Genomic DNA, 23,399 nt, shown 5'->3' on the forward strand with positions numbered 1-23,399 from the left:
GAGAGACACACACAGACACAGAGAGAGAGACACACACAGACACAGAGAGAGAGACACAGACACAGAGAGAGAGACACAGACACAGAGAGAGAGAGACACAGACACAGAGAGAGAGACACAGACACAGAGAGAGAGACACAGACACAGAGAGAGAGACAGACTGCATGTGTGAATTACGGCGTCTGTCTACTAATAATGAAGCTGAGAGTTTAACTGTATGTTACTATGGTTACAGCTGTTCATAGGCAGTGTGTATACGGTGGTATATACGGTTTTAACTCACACCTTCCAGCCAATCAGTATAGAGTATTTGGACAGACCATGATACAAGTATAGAGAGACCTGATTGTACTTCTTTTACCATACACACACACACACACACATTTATTAAGTGAGGAATGGAAGTGATGTGTGTGAAAGCTGCAGTTTTGTCCAGAACGTGTTTTTTTTAAGCTCCAGTTATGAAAAATCCTACAAAATCTCATCAGTTTTTAAATGAAAAAGAAGAAATGGTCTCATGCTCGAAGTTCCGTATCAGAAAGGAGAAAGTGCCTGACGCGTGAAAACTGCACTGGACCCCGCACAGATAAACAGCAGACGCATTACAGATTCAGGCCTCGCTGGGGTTTCAAGCAAATGAGTCAGGATGTGGTGTGTGTGTGAGAGAGAGATACATTAACAGAACGTCGGACAGCATGAGACACGACTTACACACCCTGACCCTCGTCCTGGAGTAACACAGTGCTTTAATACCATGTTCGTACTGATTTAAACACACACACACACTTACATCAGTCTGGATTTGTTTAGAAATATAATCAGTGCTTCCCACTTCAAATCACCGTGTCCTTACATCCACATTTACTCAGCTGAACATCTCCTCCTCATCAGATACTCACAACCAACTCATTATTCAGGAATGTTTTATTCATCAATTACACTTCAAGATCTTCATCACTTTTTAGCAATGAAACTTACTAGATTCTACAGTTACTATTATTGGTCATGTAACTCCTTACTTTATATAACAGGAGGAGTATATCATTTTATATGAAATATTCTTATTTTATTCCCCAGCATTATTTTTTAAAGTCAATGTCCAATTCTTTATTTCTATCATTTCTAACTCGTATAAAATTGTTAGAAATATAATTTTTCAAATATGCTTCGTTTCCCAGCTAATACAGACTGATATTAGAATTTTTTTATAATGATAAAATAAAAATAATAAAAATCAATCCTAACAAAAGAAAAAAACTAATCCGTCAACATGTAAACATGTCCGGCTCCTACGTTTATTTTCCAAATCTAATTCCAATATTTCAGTTTGTTTGTAACAGGAACCGATATCAGATATCTGATCCAACATTATATACCGGTGTCGGTCCGATACTGGATCGGATATCAGATCAGTTCCCTATTTAGATTAGATCAGATAAACTTTACTGATCCTGAATGAATTTCTTGCGCCAGGTGCTAAGCAAAAACAAATGACCAGAAAATGTCATCATTCATATATATATATATATATATATATATATATATATAAATTCGGTTTAAAATTATAAATGAATAAGAATAGAAAGATTAACAAAATAAAATTAAATAGAAGTGTAGAAATAAAAAGGCTAAATAAATTCATTTGAAAAACTGTACATGTGGGGAAAAAACTACGACTTCAGAGTTCAGCGAGTTAATATATTTACAATTTAACTTAGAATTCTGTTATTTATTGTTAATTAACTCCATGTTATGATTAACAGCGCTACAGTAAGCTAATGCTATATAAAGCTAGCTGTAAAATACACGCTAGGTTTAATTAGCTGCTAGTTTTGCTAACACTGTAAAACCTGCTAGCATGAAACAGCTAGCTAACTCGGTTTTAGCGAAGCGGCGATGTTAAACATCGACTGATAAATGAACGCGTCGGATTTTTATTTTGAGTTTTTAATTTGAAAAATAAAAAATAAAGATAAAGTTGAACCGAATGCGGCCCTACCTGTATATCGGAGTGGCACGCGCAGTCAGCTCGCTGTTATGGCTGCACAGGCGCGCGAGCTCTCACTCGGCTCTACGACGGCTAGCCGTGTTTTAGTTAATCTCCTCTAAAAGCGTGTGTTTGTGTCTGTTTTCTCCTAAACTCACTAAACCTCACTCTCTGTAAACACCAGGACTAATCGCGCAGCAGCCATTTGCTACAGCGTTGGACCGTTTGTTCTTCTGCAGAAAGTAAAGCGCACGAGCGAGGGGGTCAAATGTCCTTCCTGTTCCTGAAGCGCCATGGGTTGCCATGTTACACTGATTCACGCCTGAGAACCCCGAATCACACGTGTTCAAAATGGCGCCTGTGAGGGTTGCCAGGGCTGTAGAGACCGCACTTGAGCCAAATGACTTTCACAATGACGTGTCTATGTGATTTCTCTAACAATAAAGTTTTCGGAAACAAAAAGACACGTTTTGGGTTTCACACAAATACTAATGGTAACATAAAGGGCTCCCTCGTTCACAAGCTGAACCTTAACGTGTGTGTAAAAAAGTGACGTACTAAGTTGATATTTTGACATACTAAGTTGTTATTTTGACTTAAGTCGTTATTTTAAAGTAATAAGTTGCAATTTTGACATAAATAGCATAAATAGCGTTCACTTATATGTCCCCTGTGTAAAACCCTTCTCGGATCCAGCTCATTGATAATCACATGTACACCTTCCTTTCTCACACCGAGACCGTATTCAATGCACTTACAGTAAATCCACCTTTACCCGTAATGCTGTCCACAGTACTGTAACTGATCATGAAAAGTTTGTGCTTTAACCATACAGTATGTACTAAGCAATGACAATATATCACCATATTTTAATCCAGCTTCAATCTAAAACTCAGTAATGCTGAAAATGCCGAGTGATTAGACTTCAAATAAAGGAAGGACTATGTAATCCAGCAAAGTATTTCACCGGCTCGAACAGCACTCATACTATAGCCAAGCTGATTGATGTATGGAGAGAAAAAAAAAAAACCTTCTCCGTAGTTCAGTGACTCTTTTTTCTAAACATGGCTCATCCTGGTTTCTGTATCAAATCCTCAGCTGCAGCCAACCACATGCATTTATGTTATTGTGCACTCCACTGACCCGAGACTATCTACAGAGAGAGGTAAAGAGGTCAGAACGGGAGTTTTAAAATAAATAAATATTCAGTAGCGTTCATACACATGGTATGTGAGCACACCCCTGTGCACGCTTCCTGTGGGCCTCTGAGTCTGAGCGTAGTGAAACCAATACCCCCATCTCCATAAAAAACACCTGTTACAGACGTCTTAAAGAGACAACGGCTAATCCCCGAGTGCTGTAGCTAGACTTCTCGTCACGAACCGTCCCACAGGGCTGCACATGGAGAGCCAAATGGAGAGACTGATTCTGATTAATAGCAGATGGTAATATCAGAGAAGCTTGAAATACAGATCATAAACAACTGTTTTCAAAAGTTATGAGCTATATTATTACAGTTGAGTAAAGGGTTAGTTGAGCAAAAAAAAAATATAACCAAATCTACAATCAAATGTGCAACATTTCCGTCTTAATTAATGGACAGCTATGTCACGCTGAAACTTTTTCATAAACATATCTCAAACATTTCATGCGAAAACAGATCAAACAAGAGGCGGAGTTTGAAAAGACGAGAGTTTGTTCCTCACTAATGATGGCCACTGTGACTCACTTTGTAATTCAGTCTTCAAACACACACACACACACACACACACACACACACACACACACTTATTCGATTTCCTAAACTTTTTTAAATGAACAGTATGACACCTGTGTGAAATCGTTCACTATTACACCATGTGGTGAAACCTGGCTACATTATTCAGACAGCTAGACGAACATACTTCAAATATTACATTAATTTAAAAAATAACCCTTTTGACACGTCCAGCACTCGTGTCTTTGGCCAAATCCTCAAACGTTTACCTATACACAATATTCGTTATGTAGGATATGATATAACGGTGTTATAGACCCTACACTATATCCCCATGACATATGGACATATTGTTGAATCAACAAAAGTTCACAATCTTTAACAACACTTTTTTTGTTCTTTTGAACTGAATATCACTTTTTATCAGCTTCGCAGCATTGCCCGACTTTCACCCATGCTTAATTTGAAAGCTGCTGAGACGCTGACTGGGGCTTTCAGAACCCCACACTTAGACTATTGTAATTCCCTTTTCTTCAGCATGTCTAGTAAAACCCTCCAGTCAAAACCTTCGCGACTGCACTTCCTTCTCCCATTTTAAAAGTCGACTTATAATGTACCTTTTCTCCAAACACTTCTCTTTCTTCTTCTCTCTAGTCTTTGTTTCCTACTTATTTGTGTGTGTGTGTGTGTGTGTGTGTGTATATGTGTACAGAGTTCTTGAATGTTAGAAAAGTGCTATATACTACTTATATAACTAACTAAGTATGAAGCACAAATATGAACAATGAACATTCCTATTACACTCTTGTGTTAGAGGCTGTGTCACTGTGCCAGGCTGGGCTGAGCTTCAGCGGGGCTGCTGTTGGTGTTGGTAGGAGTGGTGATGCTAACTAACTGGTTAATGCTAACCTCGCTGTGGTTAGCACCCCGCTATTGCACTGACACTTTCATATTCAGTCAGAGGGCTTATAGATTCACTTTACATCCTATACTGTATATTCTTAACAGTTTTTCTTATGGAATATGTTTATGTTTGTTCATGATATTTCTGAATAATCTTGCTTGCACACTCTGCTTTTTGGCTTGCTGCTGTAAACTGTGAACGTCCCTCTGGGATTGGTAAAGTGGTCTGTCTGTCTGTCTGTCTATCTATCTATCTATCAAATGCATTATCTATCTATATGTCTGTCTATTTGTCTATCTGTCTACCTGTCTGTCTATCTATCTGTCTATCTATCTATCTGTCTATCTATCTGTCTGTCTATCTATCTGTCTATCTATCTGTCTGTCTGTCTGTCTGACTGTCTGTTTATCTGTCTGTTTTTCAGTCTGTCTGTCTGACTGTCTGTCTGTCCATCTATCTGTGTCTGTCTGTCTATCTGTCTGTTTGTCTGTCTACCCATCTGCCTGTCTGTCTATCTATCTGCCTGTCTGCCTGTCTGTCTATCTGTCTGTCTGTCTATCTATAAATGGCACGCATTATTATGTTCCACATGTTTGTTTTGTTTTCAGTAAAAAACATATCCATGATCTAAAAATTTTTAAAATAAAGTTACGTAAGCAAGATATGGAAAGTGAACATTATTAAATAATAAATATAGAAATATTAATATGGACATTATACATTTGAATGTTTTTTTTATACCCTTGAATATTGAATATTGAAATTCTAAAATCATAAATAAGAAAGCTGTATCATGTAAATGATAAAATATGTGCATTGGCTTTTATTCACACTGAACCCCTCCTCTCGGTCCGAGACTTATCTATTCATCATCAGACGTGACTTCAACTGAAAACCTGGTGCAGAACTGAAAGAAAGACTCTCAGTCATGCTCTTATCTCCTTACCGTTCCATAGAAGGCTGATGTCTTAAGCAGCAAAGTGGTAATATTGCATTTCTGGTGCACGTGGATGGTTTCTGTAACTCCTCCAGCAGTGTGAACATAAACCATCTGCAGGGAAACCAAAAAAATCCAAATTACACTCGCATGAGTAGTGTGTGCAGTAGAGGTCTGAGGTCTGCTCTTGCAGAGCCACGGTGTTATAATTAGTGCAGGAGAAATCCCATCGCCTCTCTCTCTCTCTCTCTCTCTCTCTCTCACACACACACACACACACACACACACTTGTGGACAGCATGCAAAGCTATCACCATACACACAGGCTAAATACACATCCACATTGGGTGGCATTTCAGTTTTGGTCTTGATCTGCTTGTTCTGATGGTTTGTTGATGTGTCAACAGCCAGAGTGAGATGATTTATCACCATCATTCAGTGGTATGTGGACCAGATGAAATGTTTATGAACACTGGCACTGATCCAACACGCATTTGAAATATAACAACATGAGTAAAGGCTACACAGAGCGCTGGCCTACTTTTAGCACGTTAACTGCTTTTACTACTTTAACTACTTTAATCGCTTTTACCACTTTAACTACTTTTACCCCTAACTACTTTAACTACTTTAACCACTTTTACCACTTTAACTACTTTTACCCCTAACTACTTTAACTACTTTAACCACCTTTACCACTTTAACTACTTTTACTACTTTTAACTACTTTTACTACTTTAACTACTTTAACCACTTTTACCACTTTAACTACTTTTACTACTTTTACTACTTTTAACTACTTTTACTACTTTAACTACTTTAACCGCTTTTACCACTTTAACTACTTTTACTACTTTTAATACTTTTACCACTTTAACTACTTTAACTACTTTAACCGCTTTTACCACTTTAACTACTTTTACTACTTTTAATACTTTTACCACTTTAACTACTTTTACTACTTTAACTACTTTAACCACCTTTACCACTTTAACTACTTTTACTACTTTTAACTACTTTTACTACTTTAACTACTTTAACCACTTTTACCACTTTAACTACTTTTACCCCTAACTACTTTAACTACTTTAACCACCTTTACCACTTTAACTACTTTTACTACTTTTAACTACTTTTACTACTTTAACTACTTTAACCACTTTTACCACTTTAACTACTTTTACTACTTTTACTACTTTTAACTACTTTTACTACTTTAACTACTTTAACCGCTTTTACCACTTTAACTACTTTTACTACTTTTAATACTTTTACCACTTTAACTACTTTTACTACTTTTAATACTTTTACCACTTTAACTACTTTTACTACTTTTACCACTTTAACTACTTTTACTACTTTTACCACTTTAACTACTTTTACTACTTTTAATACTTTTATCGCTTTAACTACTTTAACCGCTTTTACCACTTTAACTACTTTTACTACTTTTAATACTTTTCCCACTTTAACCACTTTAACTACTTTTACCACTTTAACTACTTTTACCACTTTAACTACTTTTACTACTTTTACCACTTTAACTACTTTTACTACTTTTAATACTTTTCCCACTTTAACCACTTTAACTACTTTTACCACTTTAACTACTTTTACTACTTTTACCACTTTAACTACTTTTACTACTTTTAATACTTTTCCCACTTTAACCACTTTAACTACTTTTACCACTTTAACTACTTTTACTACTTTTACCACTTTAACTACTTTTACTACTTTTACCGCTTTAACTACTTTTACTACTTTTACCACTTTTACTACTTTAACTACTTTTACTACTTTTACTACTTTAACTACTTTTACTACTTTTACTACTTTAACCACTTTAACCACTTTTACCACTTTAACTACTTTAACTACTTTTACTACTTTAACCACTTTAACTACTTTTACTACTTTAACTACTTTTACTACTTTAACCACTTTAACCACTTTTACTACTTTAACTACTTTAACTACTTTTACTACTTTTACCACTTTTACCACTTTAACCACTTTTACCGCTTTTACTACTTTTACCGCTTTAACTACTTTTACTACTTTAACCGCTTTTACTACTTTAACTACTTTTACTACTTTAACTACTTTTACTACTTTAACCACTTTAATTACTTTTACCGCTTTTACTACTTTAACCACTTTAACTACTTTTACTAATTTTACCACTTTAACCGCTTTTACCACTTTTACTACTTTTCCCACTTTAACCGCTTTTTTACTTTTTACCACTTTAACTACTTTAACCACTTTTTACTACTTTTAGCACTTTAACCGCTTTTTTACTTTTACCACTTTTACTACTTTTACTACTTTAACCACTTTAACACGTGTGTCAAATATCGTCGTTTTGTGCAGGTCTTGTGCTATATTGATGCTTGTAAAGGTATTTTATATTTTATTTTAAGCATGTCACACGTATCAGTTTATTTGTACTGCTGCACAGTGATTGTGTGTGTTCTTTTAAATCCATGTGTCTAGTCTCCAAACAGCTGGCAAAGTTTCTTATCTGAACTTTCCAGTAAATCCCTCACACACACACATACTCTGTACACTGACCTCTGATATTGTCAGTACAGGATTTCAGTTTTAAATGTGAAAATCAGAACACTGTGGTCAATGACTTCATGCACAACATTATGTTTGGAAAATACAGCGACAGAGTGGAAGTAATTAACCTCAGACTCACAGATTGGAAATTCTTATCTGAACTCCCTTGTAAATGTCTCTCTCTCACTCACACACACACACACACACACACACACACACACACAGAGAGCTGACCTGGTTGATCAGAAAGTACAAGGGACAATGTTACTCTGTACCCTGACCTCTGATAGTGTCAGTACAGGAATGGTTTGTGAACCTCTCTAAAGCTATTTAACAGTTTAAATGTCATTATGAGAATTTTGTGATCATTAACATAAAGAAGTGAAATGTGGGTTAATTTAACTGAGATAAGACATGACGTTGCATTGACAGTGTTACTGTACAGCGTGGGAAATAAGTATTAAATGCGTCAATATTTCTTTCAGTAAATATATTTCCAATGAGGTTATTTACATGAAATTTTCAACAGACATCAGTATTAACTTGTCACGATTTCCCCTTGAGTCAGCGCTGCACTATTGCAGTGTGCTCGGAAAACCGATGCACATGTGCGTGCACGAGACAGGTGAGCGAGCGCTTAGCAAACGCACGCATTTCAGTCTTTCATGTCAGTAACTTTGTTTACACTGGACATGTGCTTTTGTTATGGTTATGTTCTGACTCTGCCCTTTTGACATCGGTTGTTTCCTGAATGTGTGTCATTATTGTTTTCGAAGAGACGAAGAGATGACCTCTCAAGCCAAGTTCCTGTCCGAGGTCGAAGAGGCGACCTCTCAAGCCCAGTTCCTGTCCGAGATCGAAGAGACGACCTTTCAAGCCCAGTTCCTGTCTGAGGTCAAAGAGACGACCTCTCAAGCCCAGTTCCTGTCCGAAGTCGAAGAGACGGCAAACCCAAGCTCTGCTCATGCCGGGTTCCTGTCCAAGGTCAAAGAGACGACATCCAAAGACAAGTTCCCTTCTGAGGTCGACGGGAGCTCCCATGCCAAGTTCCCGTCTGAGATCGATGATGTGACCTTCCATGCCACGTTCCAGTCGGAGATCGAAGATGTGACCTTCCATGCCACGTTCCAGTCCAAGACCAACGTCACGACCAACCAAGTTATGCTCATGCCAGAGTCTGTTGATATGACCAACCAAGTTTTCCTTATGCCTAAAACGACATGAAGACCAACTAGATCCTGCTCATGCCTGAAGCCAACGTCATGAACAACCTAGTTCTGATCACACCAGAGTCTGCTGACACGGACAACCAGGTTCTGCTCATGCCCGAGTCTGCTGACCCGGACAACCAGGTTCTGCTCACTCCCGAGTCTGCTGACACGGACAACCAAGTTCTGCTCAAGCCCGAGTCTGCTGACAACGACGACCAAGTTCTGCTCACGCCCGAGTCTGCTGACAAGTACGACCAACTTCCGCTCAAGCCCGAGTCTGCTGACAAGGAAGACCAAGTTCTGCTCACGCCCAAGTCTGCTGACACAGACGACCAAGTTCTTCTTATGCCTGAAACCGACGTCACGACCAACCAGGTTCTGCTCACGCCCGAGTCTGCTGACATGGACACCCAAGTTCTGCTCACGCCTGAGTCTGCTGACACAGACCGCCAAGTTCTGCTCATGTCTGAAGCAGATGTCATGACCAACCAAGTTCTTCTCATGCCTGAGACTGACGACGCAGCCAACCAAGCTCTGCATACACCTGAGTCTGCTCACACAGTCAACCAAGTTCAGCCTGTAATTTCGATGGAGAACGACGCTCAGACTCTCTGCGCGACCGAGGATGCCGCTCAGCATCCCTTTACAGCTGAGGATGCCACTCAGCCATCCTGTTCAACTGAGTAAGTTTCTCCATCTCCCGTTTCAGCCAAGAGCTCCGTATTGCTTCCCTATGTTGCCGTGGAAGCCACTACACCAAGGTTCTATGAGGACGTCACTCCGCCACCGTGCTCCGCTGAAGACGTCACTCTGCTTTCCTGCTCTGCTGAGGACGTCGCTCCGCCGAGGACGTCGCTCCGCCTTCCTGCTCTGCTGAGGACGTCGCTCCTCCTTCCTGCTCTGCTGAGGATGCCGTTCAGTCTTCCATTTCAGCTGAAGACATTTTGCCCAAAGGGCCAGGACTGCCATGGGAGGGAAGTGTATTCTGCCGCTCAAGGAGGAGCGCCCGGGGTGGGGGGTGGTTCCCCTTGAGTCAGCGCATGCACGAGTCAGGTGTGCGAGCGCTTAGCGAACGCACACTTTTCGGTCTTTCATTACAGTGACTTTGTTTACATTGGACACGTGCTTTTGTTATGGGTATGTACTGTCTCCGACACTGTTTTGTCATTGGTTGTTTCCCGAGGGTGCCATTATTGTTTTCAGCTGCCCGTGTTTAACCCATGATTACGTTTGACATTTAAACCCCTCGTGTCTCTGTGCAGTTTGCATAGTATTGAGTTTTTCTCCTTACCAAGTGGTTCTTTGATTCTAGAATCATGTTATTGACCTTGTTTCTCGTTTCCTCATTATGATTGTAGCCTCGCGCTATTTATGCCTGTTTGCCGATCGCCTGACCTTTTGCATGTTTTTGGACCACGCATTGGATTACCGATTTGGATTTGTCTGCCTATATCTCCTTTAATAAAAACTCTTATCTGACTTTGCATCCGTCCTCAACTCCATCACGTAAGAACGTGACATAACTCAAGAAATCCACACATATAAAGAATTCACTGGGCCATAATAGAATGGTCCAGTCAATCACCTAACTTGACTCCAATTGAACAAGATTTAAAGACGATATGTTTAGAAGAACGGGCCAAAATCACACCTGAATACTGCGGCCCATTAATTTCTTCATACAGGAAGCGTCTTGAAGCTGTCGTTACAAACAAAGGCTTCTCCACGAAGTATTAAATACATTTCAGTTAGCGTGTTCAATACTTTTTTCCCCCGTGTCATTCCTCTTTATTACACACAACTTCATTTATGGACTTTTGTGTTGTGAATTCTTTATATTTCCGGATTTCTTGAGTAAATACTGATGTCTGGTGAAAATTTCATGTGAATAACCTCATTGGAAATATATTTACTGAAGAAAATGACGCGTCCAATACGTATTTCCCCCACTGTACATGTGATTTTCTTTATTAAACACGCAGGTCATAACTGCATGATGGGTTTAATAATCAAAAATCATAGAGCCGCTGTTGGAAAGGGGTCAAATATGCAGAAGGTGCTGGAAAAGTAAAGAATGTTCAGGACCTTGAGGATTTTTCCGAAGAACAGTGGGTTTAACAGTTTAACTGTTCAGCACAAACAAGGGACTCGTGAAGAACTATCACAAAACATAAACAGTCGCTGATCATCCAGGTAACGACAGACTGTATTAAGAATCCAGCATGTGTAAACTTTTGAACCGGTTCATTTGTGTAAATTGAGGTATTATTGTGTCTTGTGGACTTTATGTAAACATCTGTTATGTGAAACAGCATATTCAGGGCAGAACTAAATACAAAACTAAATGCAATCTTAATGATCCCTCTTATTTTATTATTATCATTTATTTATCATTACCATTTTAATCATTATTAAAGCATGGATAGCCTTAAATTTGTTTAAAGATCATTGAAAGGAAAACAGAAGTTGTGGTATTTGGAATATGGGGTCTGAGGGTCCCCTTATCTGGATTTGGGTGCTATAAAACCATTTGTGAAGCCCACTGTAAAAAACCTGGGTGTTGTTATGGAGATTGACGTTAAACTGGATAAACAGGTGAATTCAGTAATTAAATCTAGGGTTTGTTTTTTTTCTCCAGTTGCTGCAATTATCCAGTTAAGTCTTTTCTGTCTTTTAATGATTTTGAAAGGGTTATACATGTTTTCATTTCGACTCGCCTTGACTACTGCAATGGGCTTCATGTAGGTCTTGACCAAGCCTCCCTAACACGTTTGCAGATGGTACAGAACGCTGCTGCTCATCTGTTAACAGGAACATGAAAGCGAGAACCTATTACACCAATATTGGCCTCCCTTCACGGGCTTCCTGTTCATTTTAGAATTGATTTTAAGATTTTCATTTTAGTATTTGAATCGTTAAATGGACTAGCCCCAAGATATCTGTCTGACTTAATACAGCCACATGCTCCATCAAGAGCTCTTAGGTCCTCTGAGCAGGCATTTTTGGTCATCCATCGAGCCAGGCTGAAGAGCAGGGGTGACCGTGCTTTTGCGGTTGCAGCCCCAAAACTTTGGAATAATATACTCTACATGTTAGGCAGGCCCAGACACTTTCTGCTTTTAAATCTAGTCTTAAAACTCATTTTCACTCCTTGGCAGAACTCCGTATGAGAGCTGTTTTTTTTAAAATGATTTTGTTCTTGTTTTATGTTTTGTTGTATGCGTTTACTGTTTTATTCTGATTATGCTTGTACAGCACTTTGGTAGACACTTGTTTTTAAAAGTGCTTTATAAATTGACTTTGATTTTGCAAGGCGTATGTAAACTTATGACCTCAGCTGTATCTCTTAGGTAAGACCAAACGAGTCGCACTACCCCGGCCTCGTTTGACCCGCAGAACATTCGGATATCTTATCCAACCCGATTTTATCAGAGTAATAAGTAACGATAAGTGACATGTTGCTGAAAGTATTCAGTGAAATGTAGTGGAGTAAAAGTAGAAAGTCTCCAATGATGGAAATACTTGAATAAAGTATTCATACCTGAATTAGTACTTAGTAACGAAACACATGCAGTCCGTTACTGCCCACCAAAACCACTGTAAAGTTAAGCTGTGTGTCTTTGGCGTCAGTTTGGTATAGGTTTTGGGGCATATACAGTAAATAACTTAATGTGTTTGATCAGGAATATATTCTAACTTCTAGATATACAATTCCCTCCAATAATATTGACACCCTTGGTAAATATGAGCAAAGAACGCTGTGAAAAATTGTCTTTATTGTTTAACCTTTTGATCTTTTGTTTGAAAAATTCACAAAAATATTCTGCTCTCATGGATATCAAACACTTGTAAACAAAACACAGGTTTATCAACAAAAAAAAAATGAATATATTTGTTAAATATAGGTGTGCAACAATTATTGACACCCTTTTAGTCAATACCTCCCTTTGCCAAGATAACAGCTCGGAGTCCTCTCCTATAACGCCTGATGAGGTTGGAGAATACATGGCGAGGGATCTGAGAGCGTTCCTCCATACAGAATCTCTCCAGATCCTTCACATTTCGAGGTCCACGCTGGTGGACTCTCCTCTTCAGTTCACCCCACAGGTCTTCTATGGGGTTCAGGTCAGGGGACTGGGATGGTCATGGCAGGACCTTGATTTTGTGGTCTGTAAACCATTCCTGTGTTGATTTTGATGTACGTTTTGGATCATTGTCCTGCTGGAAGATCCAACCACGGCCCTTTTGAAGCTTTCTGGCAGAGGCAGTCAGGTATATATATAAAGAAACGTACCTTTTCAGGAGACTATATTGTAAAGATGATTTTGTAAAATCCAAGTAAGTTTAACAGATCTGTATTGGAAAGGGGTTAAACAATGTTTTTCATTGTTCATGAACCATGAATAATTATTGCACATGGACCTGTGGAACAGTCCTTAAGACACGAACAGTTTACAGGCGCTAGGCGAGTAAGGACACAGTTACAATAAGTTAGGACACTAAAGAGACCTTTCTACTGACTCTGAAAAACACCAGAAGAGAGATGTCTAGGGTTCCTGCTCTCCTGCATGAACATGCCATAGACCTGCTGCAGGGAGGCTTGAGGACTGCAGATGTGTCCAGAGCAATAAACTGTAATGTCTGTAATGTAAGACGCCTAAGACGGTGCTACAGGGAGACAGGAAGGACAGCTGATCGTCCTCGCAGTGGAAAATTACATTTAACCGTGTGTTCTTATAGACTTTCAAACGCCTTGGTGGAAGAGTGGAGTAACATCTCACAGCAAGAACTGACCAATCTGTTGCAGTCCATGAGGATGAGATGCACTCTAGTACTTAAAGCAGCTGGAGGAGACACCACATACTGACTGTTCCTTCTGATATCCACCTCCACTTTGTCCAGGGACTCATTATTCCATTTCTGTTCCTCAAACGTCTGTGAAACGTCTTCAGTTTATGTCTCAGTTGTTGAATCTTTTTATGTTCATAGAAATATTTACACATGTTAAGGAATTTACTGGAAATGAAAGCAGATGAATGTGAGAGAATGTTTACTTTTTTGCTGAGTTTATATATATATAAAGAGAGAGAGAGAGAGAGAGAGAGAGAGAGAATACTTCAGCTAACATTCGTGATCATTTGTGTTCAGTTAATAATGAAGTTACTTTCTCAAAACAGTGAACTGTACGTTCAGAGTTAGAGATTTAACCGCCTGTATCGATTGATCTAAAGTAAATACTACTACAACCTCATTTAAAGCAGTGAAGGCGATATTTACTGTTCATGGTGTGACCGGCCATGCTGACATGACATCATATGCCGAACTCAGGGTTAAGGAGATCTTCCTAACTTCCTGAGTGGAAATTCCCATTTGAATTCCAAGCTCATTGGTTTTCCATAGTCAAAGTTAGGAGCTTCATTCTGACGCATCATTAACCTAAAACCCACAGGGTGTGTCGCATTTTTAAAATGTTTTAAAAACATCTTATCATTCTGCGTCTTATTGTTTATCTCAGACTTAGTTTCAACGATTAGTCTTTAAAAAATTCCTCTTCCACAGGATACGATGGAATCTTTACTAACATGCCAATTTGGACGGGATTTACATCATAATCTTTCCAGACGCATACACGCACAGTCTGTCAAAAATGACTCTTATGACAGATTTGGACTAAAATCCCAGATTTTAGTCCAAATCTAAACATCCACGTGTAAAACTAATCCAGTCCGAATAGGGTTTTATGACAAACTTTACACCTGTGCCTGGGTGCTCAAGGTACTGTATACTCACGTATAGTGTACAACAAATAAATTGCACATCAACAGCATTCCTCTATTCATTCAGCTCTCAAAATCAAATATCCTTAAACCTTCCAGAAGTGACCTATGTTATGTCTGACTTTTTTCTTTTCTTTTTTTTTTCCAAACTGATTTTTATGATGCTTTCTGGGTCAATTTTATACCGCACACAGTCAAAGCTAGAATAAACAAGAGAGACATCTTTCTGTGTACCATGACGCAGCTCACAGTGCTCCAGTTAAAGAATCACTGAACTTCTGCATAATGAAATCTTAAATGGACTTATTATCCATTAAAATGTCTGTTTTTAAGCCAAAAAAAAAACAAAAAACAAACAAACATCCCGATCAATATTAATGTAGAGATTATTCTAGAAAATAACATAGAGAACACGAATTAGTCCTCTTACCTGTGCTGCCTCGATGAATGAAGGCAAGAAAGTGAAATTGAAAGTCCTTGAACTCGAGCTTGAAGTCCCTTCAAAACACTTCCTTCCTTCTTTTCCTGATTTTACAGAATGAACAGGATTGGTCGGAGTGGAGATTAACATTCGTCCTGGAGACACAAGTAGAGCAGTAAAACTGGAAGGACAGAAAAAATGGGACTTTTTCCCCTCACCACTGTTGATTAAACCACAGTAAAGTGTAACGCTGTTGAATTCTGGATTCTGATTGGTTAGAAGGTGTTGATTAATTTTCTAGCACAGCAGCTCTGACAATAGTGCGGCTGCAAATCGCAGGTTTCTATGAATGCACTTGGTTTCATACGTTACCGTTTCTATGGTAACAGCTCACTCACAGGGAGTTGTAGGACAGACGCTCCTCGTTTAAAAACAGATTTTAATAATATATTATTGTTGATATGGTGATGTTTTCTGTGAGGAGACAGAGTTAGTTGGTGAGGGAACGACTGTTTATAGCTGCTGTAACGTAAATGAAAACGGGAACGAATTTGTTCAGTGAATATTCCACAACATTAAATGTAATTTAACTGGATAAAAAGTACAACTTCTGTGGTATAAGAGGAATAAAAATAATCAGCTTTGGGGTAACGCCAACTTCATCAACTTCATCAACACATTGATGATTGTTTTCCTATAACATGTTTTATTCCTTATATTAAGCTTGTAGACTTGAAAATGGCAAGAGTAGGAGCTTGTAGACCTCAATTTAGCTGGAGCAAGAGCTTGTAGACCTCAATATAGCTGGAGCAAGAGCTTGTAGACCTCAATATAGCTGGAGCAAGAGCTCGTAGACCTCAATATAGCTGGAGTAAGAGCTCGTAGACCTCAATATAGCTGGAGCAAGAGCTTGTAGACCTCAATATGGCAAGAGTAAGAGCTCGTAGATCTCAATATGGCAAGAGTAGGAGCTCATAGATCTCAATATGGCTGGAGTAGGAGCTCGTAGATCTCAATATGGCAAGAGTAAGAGCTCGTAGATCTCAATATGGCAAGAGTAGGAGCTTGTAGACCTCAATATGGCAAGAGTAAGAGCTCATAGATCTCAATATAGCTGGAGTAGGAGCTTGTAGACTTCAATATGGCAAGAGTAAGAGCTTGTAGACCTCAATATGGCAGGAGTAGGAGCTTGTAGACCTCAATATGGCAGGAGTAGGAGCTTGTAGACCTCAATATGGCAAGAGTAAGAGCTTGTAGACCTCAATATGGCAGGAGTAGGAGCTTGTAGACCTCAATATGGCAGGAGTAGGAGCTTGTAGACCTCAATATGGCAAGAGTAGGAGCTTGTAGACTTCAATAAGGCAAGAGTAGGAGCTTGTAGACTTCAATATGGCAGGAGTAGGAGCTCGTAGACCACAATATGGCAGGAGTAGGAGCTTGTAGACCACAATATGGCAGGAGTAGAAGCTCATAGATAGCTACTGGGTGATTTTTAAAAAAATATTCCAAAGTATGAATCAATTAAATACGTTCATGTTCTGTTTTAAAACCCTTTTTTGTCAGTGAGCACTATGCAAGCCATATAGCAGGCCAGGTTTAATAAAGCAGTTTTGCACTTAAATCAGTCAGAACTGCTGATTTACTGAGTAAAATAAAACAAACACATTTGTCCAAACGGGCCGTGCTGTACAATCGTGAAAAACTGGTCCTGGGGTGGAGTCTCTTCCTTTTAGATCTGAACACTATCAAGGCACCACATCACTGGAAGTCACGGGACACCTGTCACAACTTTAACTGACGCCTCATTGATTTCTCGATCCTACATCCCTCAGCCCACGACCTGGGAATCGATCAAAGTCTAAGACTCGTTGAAATACTTTGAATTCAGTTCCCTAAGCTGATTAAAGTTGAGGTTGATTATATTTGTATGGAAGTGTTTGCTCCATATGGGACAGCAGACTTCACATTAGTGTTCAGCTGTATCAGTGCCACACATTTGACAGGAAATGGAGGCCAACTGCAGGCTAACCAGATCAATAAGTATTATGCGTTTTGTGTTTAAATAAGAATGTAAATATTTGCTGTAGCGTATCCAGGTACGGGCCGTTCAGATCCATTCAGCGCTTTTATACAGAATAGAATAGGAGCAAATTTTGTATTACAATGATGATTGTTTTAAAGCAGCTTTACAAACATCATCAGTGACTCCACGCCCAGTGAGCAAGTCAACAGTGACATTAGCACTAAACTACCTAAAATACAGGAAGTAGATGTAGGAAACCAGTCTTCTTCTGGGCCTTGTAGACCTCAATATGGCTGGAGTAGGAGCTTGTAGACCTCAATATGGCTGGAGTAAGAGCTTGTAGACCTCAATATGGCTGGAGTAGGAGCTTGTAGACTTCAATATAGCTGGAGTAGGAGCTTGTAGACCTCAATATGGCAGGAGTAAGAGCTTGTAGACTTCAATATAGCTGGAGTAGGAGCTTGTAGACCTCAATGTGGCAGGAGTAAGAGCTTGTAGACTTCAATATGGCAGGAGTAAGAGCTTGTAGACTTCAATATGGCAGGAGTAGGAGCTTGTAGACCTCAATATGGCAGGAGTAGGAGCTTGTAGACCTCAATATGGCTGGAGTAAGAGCTTGTAGACCTCAATATGGCTGGAGTAGGAGCTTGTAGACTTCAATATAGCTGGAGTAGGAGCTTGTAGACCTCAATATGGCAGGAGTAAGAGCTTGTAGACCTCAATGTGGCAGGAGTAAGAGCTTGTAGACTTCAATATGGCAGGAGTAAGAGCTTGTAGACTTCAATATGGCAGGAGTAGGAGCTTGTAGACTTCAATATGGCAGGAGTAGGAGCTTGTAGACCTCAATATGGCAGGAGTAAGAGCTTGTAGACTTCAATATGGCAGGAGTAGGAGCTTGTAGACCTCAATATGGCAGGAGTAGGAGCTTGTAGACTTCAATATGGCAGGAGTAGGAGCTTGTAGACCTCAATATGGCAGGAGTAGGAGCTTGTAGACTTCAATATGGCTGGAGTAGGAGCTTGTAGATGTTGTGGATAAAAAATGTCATAAAATAAACATAAGGGAGACCTAGCATCCAGCAAAGGGGAGAAGAAGAAAAGACGGGCACCTAGACACATAGAAGCGGGATTAGGCGGACATTGACAAATTGGAATTACACTTTAAAGATCTTTAAGAGCAGTAGTAGTCAAAAAAGTCAAAAAGAGGTATACGAGCTGAGCTGAGGAGTGCTACCACACACACACACACACACACACACACGCTCGTACAGTCAAGGGCGGGCAAGTAGACATAACACACACACACACACTCTCCCTCTCACACACATACTACAATAACTTTATAAGACTAATAAAAAGGAATATTAAGATATTTTAAGGGTAATATCTTATAATAATAATATATATACTCTTTATAAAAACCAGAATAATAGGATATGTGGGACAGTAGAAGGGTAATATAATGATATTATGAAGTAGGAAGTACAGTAAACTGTGTTTTCAAGCAGTATAACTATATATAAAATAGAGATATAGAGCTAATATGAAAATAAATGATAAACTAGAAATGCAGGCTCGCAAGGAAGGCCTTAATTTTAAGAAAGAACCATGAGGAGCCATTTATAAGGGTGGCTGAGTCAAGCTGCCCCCCCGCGAGATAACAATAAGACCAAGGTCACTCTAGATTGTTTAGTCTTGTCCACTTTCTATTTTACGGGTAATTCAAAATCTCTGCTTTTTGTTCTCTGGGTAACTGAAACTCTCTGGTTTTGACTTTCTGGGTTATTAGAAATCCCTGGGTTCTGATTTTATGTGTAAATTGAAACCCCTGGTTTTGATTCTATGTGTAAGTGAAATAGCCCTTTTCTGGAACATAACAGTAAGGTAGATGAGCTCTTTTTTAACCCTATTGGTAGTGGGATCGTGGTCTTCTTGAAACATATGGGTTATTTAGTGTGTAAGTACAGTATAAATACTGGAGCTTAAGCTCAGGGTATTGGGATCACTTCTGAGAATTCTCATCGGTGTGGATCTCGTGTGGTGGAATGGAACAATAAATCTGGACCCTTGCTTCTTCTCACTCACGGCTGGTGTATTTTTTCTATCTCCAACTGGGCTCAGAGGTAGATGTGAGTATTGGCTTCTATGTTGAATTTTAAGTGTTTTTGGGTAATAGGCTAAATTTGAGCCAGCATAGACCTCAATATGGCAGGAGTAGGAGCTTGTAGACCTCAATATGGCAGGAGTAGGAGCTTGTAGACCTCAGTATGGCAGGAGTAGGAGCTTGTAGACCTCAATATGGCAGGAGTAGGAGCTTGTAGACTTCAATATGGCAAGAGTAGGAGCTTGTAGACCTCAATATGGCAGGAGTAGGAGCTTGTAGACCTCAATATGGCAGGAGTAGGAGCTTGTAGACCTCAATATGGCAGGAGTAGGAGCTTGTAGACTTCAATATGGCTGGAGTAGGAGCTTGTAGACCTCAGTATGGCAGGAGTGGGAGCTTGTAGACCTCAATATGGCTAGAGTAGGAGGTTGTAGACTTCAATATGGCAGGAGTAGGAGCTTGTAGACTTCAATATGGCAGGAGTAAGAGCTTGTAGACCTCAATATGGCAGGAGTGGGAGCTTGTAGACCTCAATATGGCTAGAGTAGGAGGTTGTAGACCTCAATATGGCTGGAGTAGGAGCTTGTAGACCTCAATATGGCAGGAGTAGGAGCTTGTAGACTTCAATATGGCAGGAGTAAGAGCTTGTAGACCTCAATATGGCAGGAGTGGGAGCTTGTAGACCTCAATATGGCAGGAGTAGGAGCTTGTAGACCTCAATATGGCAGGAGTAGGAGCTTGTAGACCTCAGTATGGCAGGAGTAGGAGCTTGTAGACCTCAATATGGCAGGAGTAGGAGCTTGTAGACTTCAATATGGCAAGAGTAGGAGCTTGTAGACCTCAATATGGCAGGAGTAGGAGCTTGTAGACCTCAATATGGCAGGAGTAGGAGCTTGTAGACCTCAATATGGCAGGAGTAGGAGCTTGTAGACTTCAATATGGCTGGAGTAGGAGCTTGTAGACCTCAGTATGGCAGGAGTGGGAGCTTGTAGACCTCAATATGGCTAGAGTAGGAGGTTGTAGACTTCAATATGGCAGGAGTAGGAGCTTGTAGACTTCAATATGGCAGGAGTAAGAGCTTGTAGACCTCAATATGGCAGGAGTGGGAGCTTGTAGACCTCAATATGGCTAGAGTAGGAGGTTGTAGACCTCAATATGGCTGGAGTAGGAGCTTGTAGACCTCAATATGGCAGGAGTAGGAGCTTGTAGACTTCAATATGGCAGGAGTAAGAGCTTGTAGACCTCAATATGGCAGGAGTGGGAGCTTGTAGACCTCAATATGGCTAGAGTAGGAGGTTGTAGACCTCAATATGGCTGGAGTAGGAGCTTGTAGACCTCAATATGGCAGGAGTAGGAGCTTGTAGACTTCAATATGGCAGGAGTAAGAGCTTGTAGACCTCAATATGGCAGGAGTAGGAGCTTGTAGACCTCAATATGGCAAGAGTAGGAGCTTGTAGACCTCAATATGGCTGGAGTAGGAGCTTGTAGACCTCAATATGGCAGGAGTAGGAGCTTGTAGACTTCAATATGGCAGGAGTAAGAGCTTGTAGACTTCAATATGGCAGGAGTAAGAGCTTGTAGGTCCCAGGATGGCAGGGATATTAGTAAGTCCTCAGGATGGTGAAAGTATGAGCTTGTAGGCCATGGAGGATGGCTTAGGTGTGAGTTTGTAGACACGTTGTCTTGTATAATGAATGTCTGTGCATATATTTTATTAAGACTTGAAAATAAACCCACCTTTAATGTATACATCAATAAATTATTTAACAGGGAAAAGTAGACACTTGATCATTTGAAACCTCAAGTCAGCTACTTGATTATAAACAGTTGTAAAACATACTTTTCTGCCATGCCGTGGAAACACGTGAAATAGTCGGGAAAGCTGGCTTTGCTGCTGAGGAACGACAGAGACAGGTCTATCCAGTATCTCGAAGCCAGTATGCAAATGATGTGTGTGAGAAAAGCTTACAGGAAACTGGCTGCTACACAGGAAAGATGATCCTGTTCAAAACACGATCAGGCTGTTATTTATTACATTACGGGGTCATTTCTAATTCTACAGACAGGTTTGTATTCATTTTGTTACGTTTTTTTAGACACTGTAAACAGTAACCCAGACATTTTGCTATATCCCTATTGCAAGAAAGCGGAGTGGAAAAATTCCTGGAATGATAACTGTACAAGGAAATGTTCTCCTCGATGCTTTCAGTGTCTTCCTAGTGTTCATGGCCAAAGTAACATCGTATATTATAGTGTCTCCGCTAACTGTACACGGTCAGTGAAACATCCAGGTTAGAGTGAAATCAATTTAAATAGCATTGTATAATTACTAAAAAAAAATCAAATAAAAGTGAAACTCTCCGCTAAAGCTAGCTAAGCTTATTTAATATGCTATTAAATGAGCAAACCAGCTAGTGTTGCGTAAAGCTAGCTAAGCTTATTTAATATGCTATTAAATGAGCAAACCAGCTAGTGTTGCGTACATAAATAGCGACGCGTAAAGAACCGCGGAGATAACGGTGCCATTAAATGAAAATGAATCAATTATTTAATTAAATATAGCATCTCGCTAGCATTACACAGCATTACAGTATAGAGTTGTGACTGAAGTAGCTAAACATAGATAGCTAAATAATTCAAACCGGGAATGTCCTCAGCTGGATTATATCGTATATCTTGCAGAGGTTTTTCTATCACGTCGGACACTAAAAGACTGAAGTAAAACAGGAAATAAACGACACTATGCAAAGTCAGTTCTAGTACACGACACCGTAGCCAGGCCGTATTTGAATCCTATTTGTGTCCTAAATAGATAGTAGATTGTATCATGTCATAAGCTATTTTTTCTTCTGATGGCGGATGGATTTGGTTTACGTCAAAAAGCCACGGTGGCACCAGAGGATTATGGGATATAACGGTAGATGCCTGTGGGATTCATATCCGTGGAACATGGTGCAGAATATAGATTTGTGTAAACTGAGACACACACACACACACAATCAGGGTTGGGGTTTTTATTAACGACCGCAACCAAGACAACATCACAACAAATACACGAGCTCTGGGAGCGAACGTGTCTGACCTTTAATACGTCCATTTCACACGATGTTTATGGCTCAGGAAGGAGCGCTCGCTGCATCCCCTGGACTATACGATTCTTTATTTACACAGCAAAGCATTTGCATGCATGCTTTATTGATCTTTTTTTTTTTTTGCATTAGCCTGATTGTAAACAACCCATTTGTTAACGTATTTATTTTTCTGTATCTATCTGCTCCAAATATCTGTATTTGAATTTAAACACAGAACAGATTTTAAACGTTTTATTTCATATGAACCCTACCACTGACAGTTCCTCAACCTCAGCTACATCAGTCCAGTTTAGAATCGGTCTCAGAAAGGTATGTACACGGTACTGTTTATTAAATCCGGCTCACTGATTGTACCGGATTTCACAAAATATAACCATACTAGTAGCCTAACGGACTCCAGTGTGACCCCGACCGGGCAGAGACTAGCGATGCTGTAGATGCACTGCGCATCGTGTTCAGGATTTCTGCTTCTTTCTTTCTCCAGCGAGCTTTGGACAGAGAGTAATACATCTTCCACAGTGAAGCGACATGTGTATCGCCGACCCTGACAGAACACACACACACACACACACACACACACACACACACACACTCACTGCTCAGTGAATCTGCAAAAAGCTGATTACAGCGTGCGTCACAGCAGGCTCCGGTTTCTTTTA

At 39.7% G+C, this 23,399-nt stretch overlaps 1 protein-coding gene across 2 annotated transcripts in view; it reads right to left on the reverse strand.

The window, feature by feature from the left end:
* Positions 1 to 5,787, reverse strand: part of thrap3b (thyroid hormone receptor associated protein 3b) — a 20,419-nt gene extending 14,632 nt beyond the window's left edge. Inside the window, exon 1 of one of the 2 annotated variants that reach the window (XM_053641518.1) lies at positions 5,555 to 5,787. In XM_053641518.1, the coding sequence (XP_053497493.1) occupies positions 5,555 to 5,652 (98 nt within the window). In that variant the 5' untranslated portion in view covers positions 5,653 to 5,787. Of the gene's footprint in view, positions 1 to 1,999; positions 2,300 to 5,554 lie in introns of those variants that run through there. The other variant, XM_053641519.1, reaches the window with a different exon arrangement.
* Between the last annotated feature and the right edge of the window lie 17,612 nt (positions 5,788 to 23,399).

This window comes from Ictalurus furcatus, chromosome 14, assembly GCF_023375685.1.
Source record: "Ictalurus furcatus strain D&B chromosome 14, Billie_1.0, whole genome shotgun sequence".
In the NCBI taxonomy this organism is placed as follows: domain Eukaryota; kingdom Metazoa; phylum Chordata; class Actinopteri; order Siluriformes; family Ictaluridae; genus Ictalurus; species Ictalurus furcatus.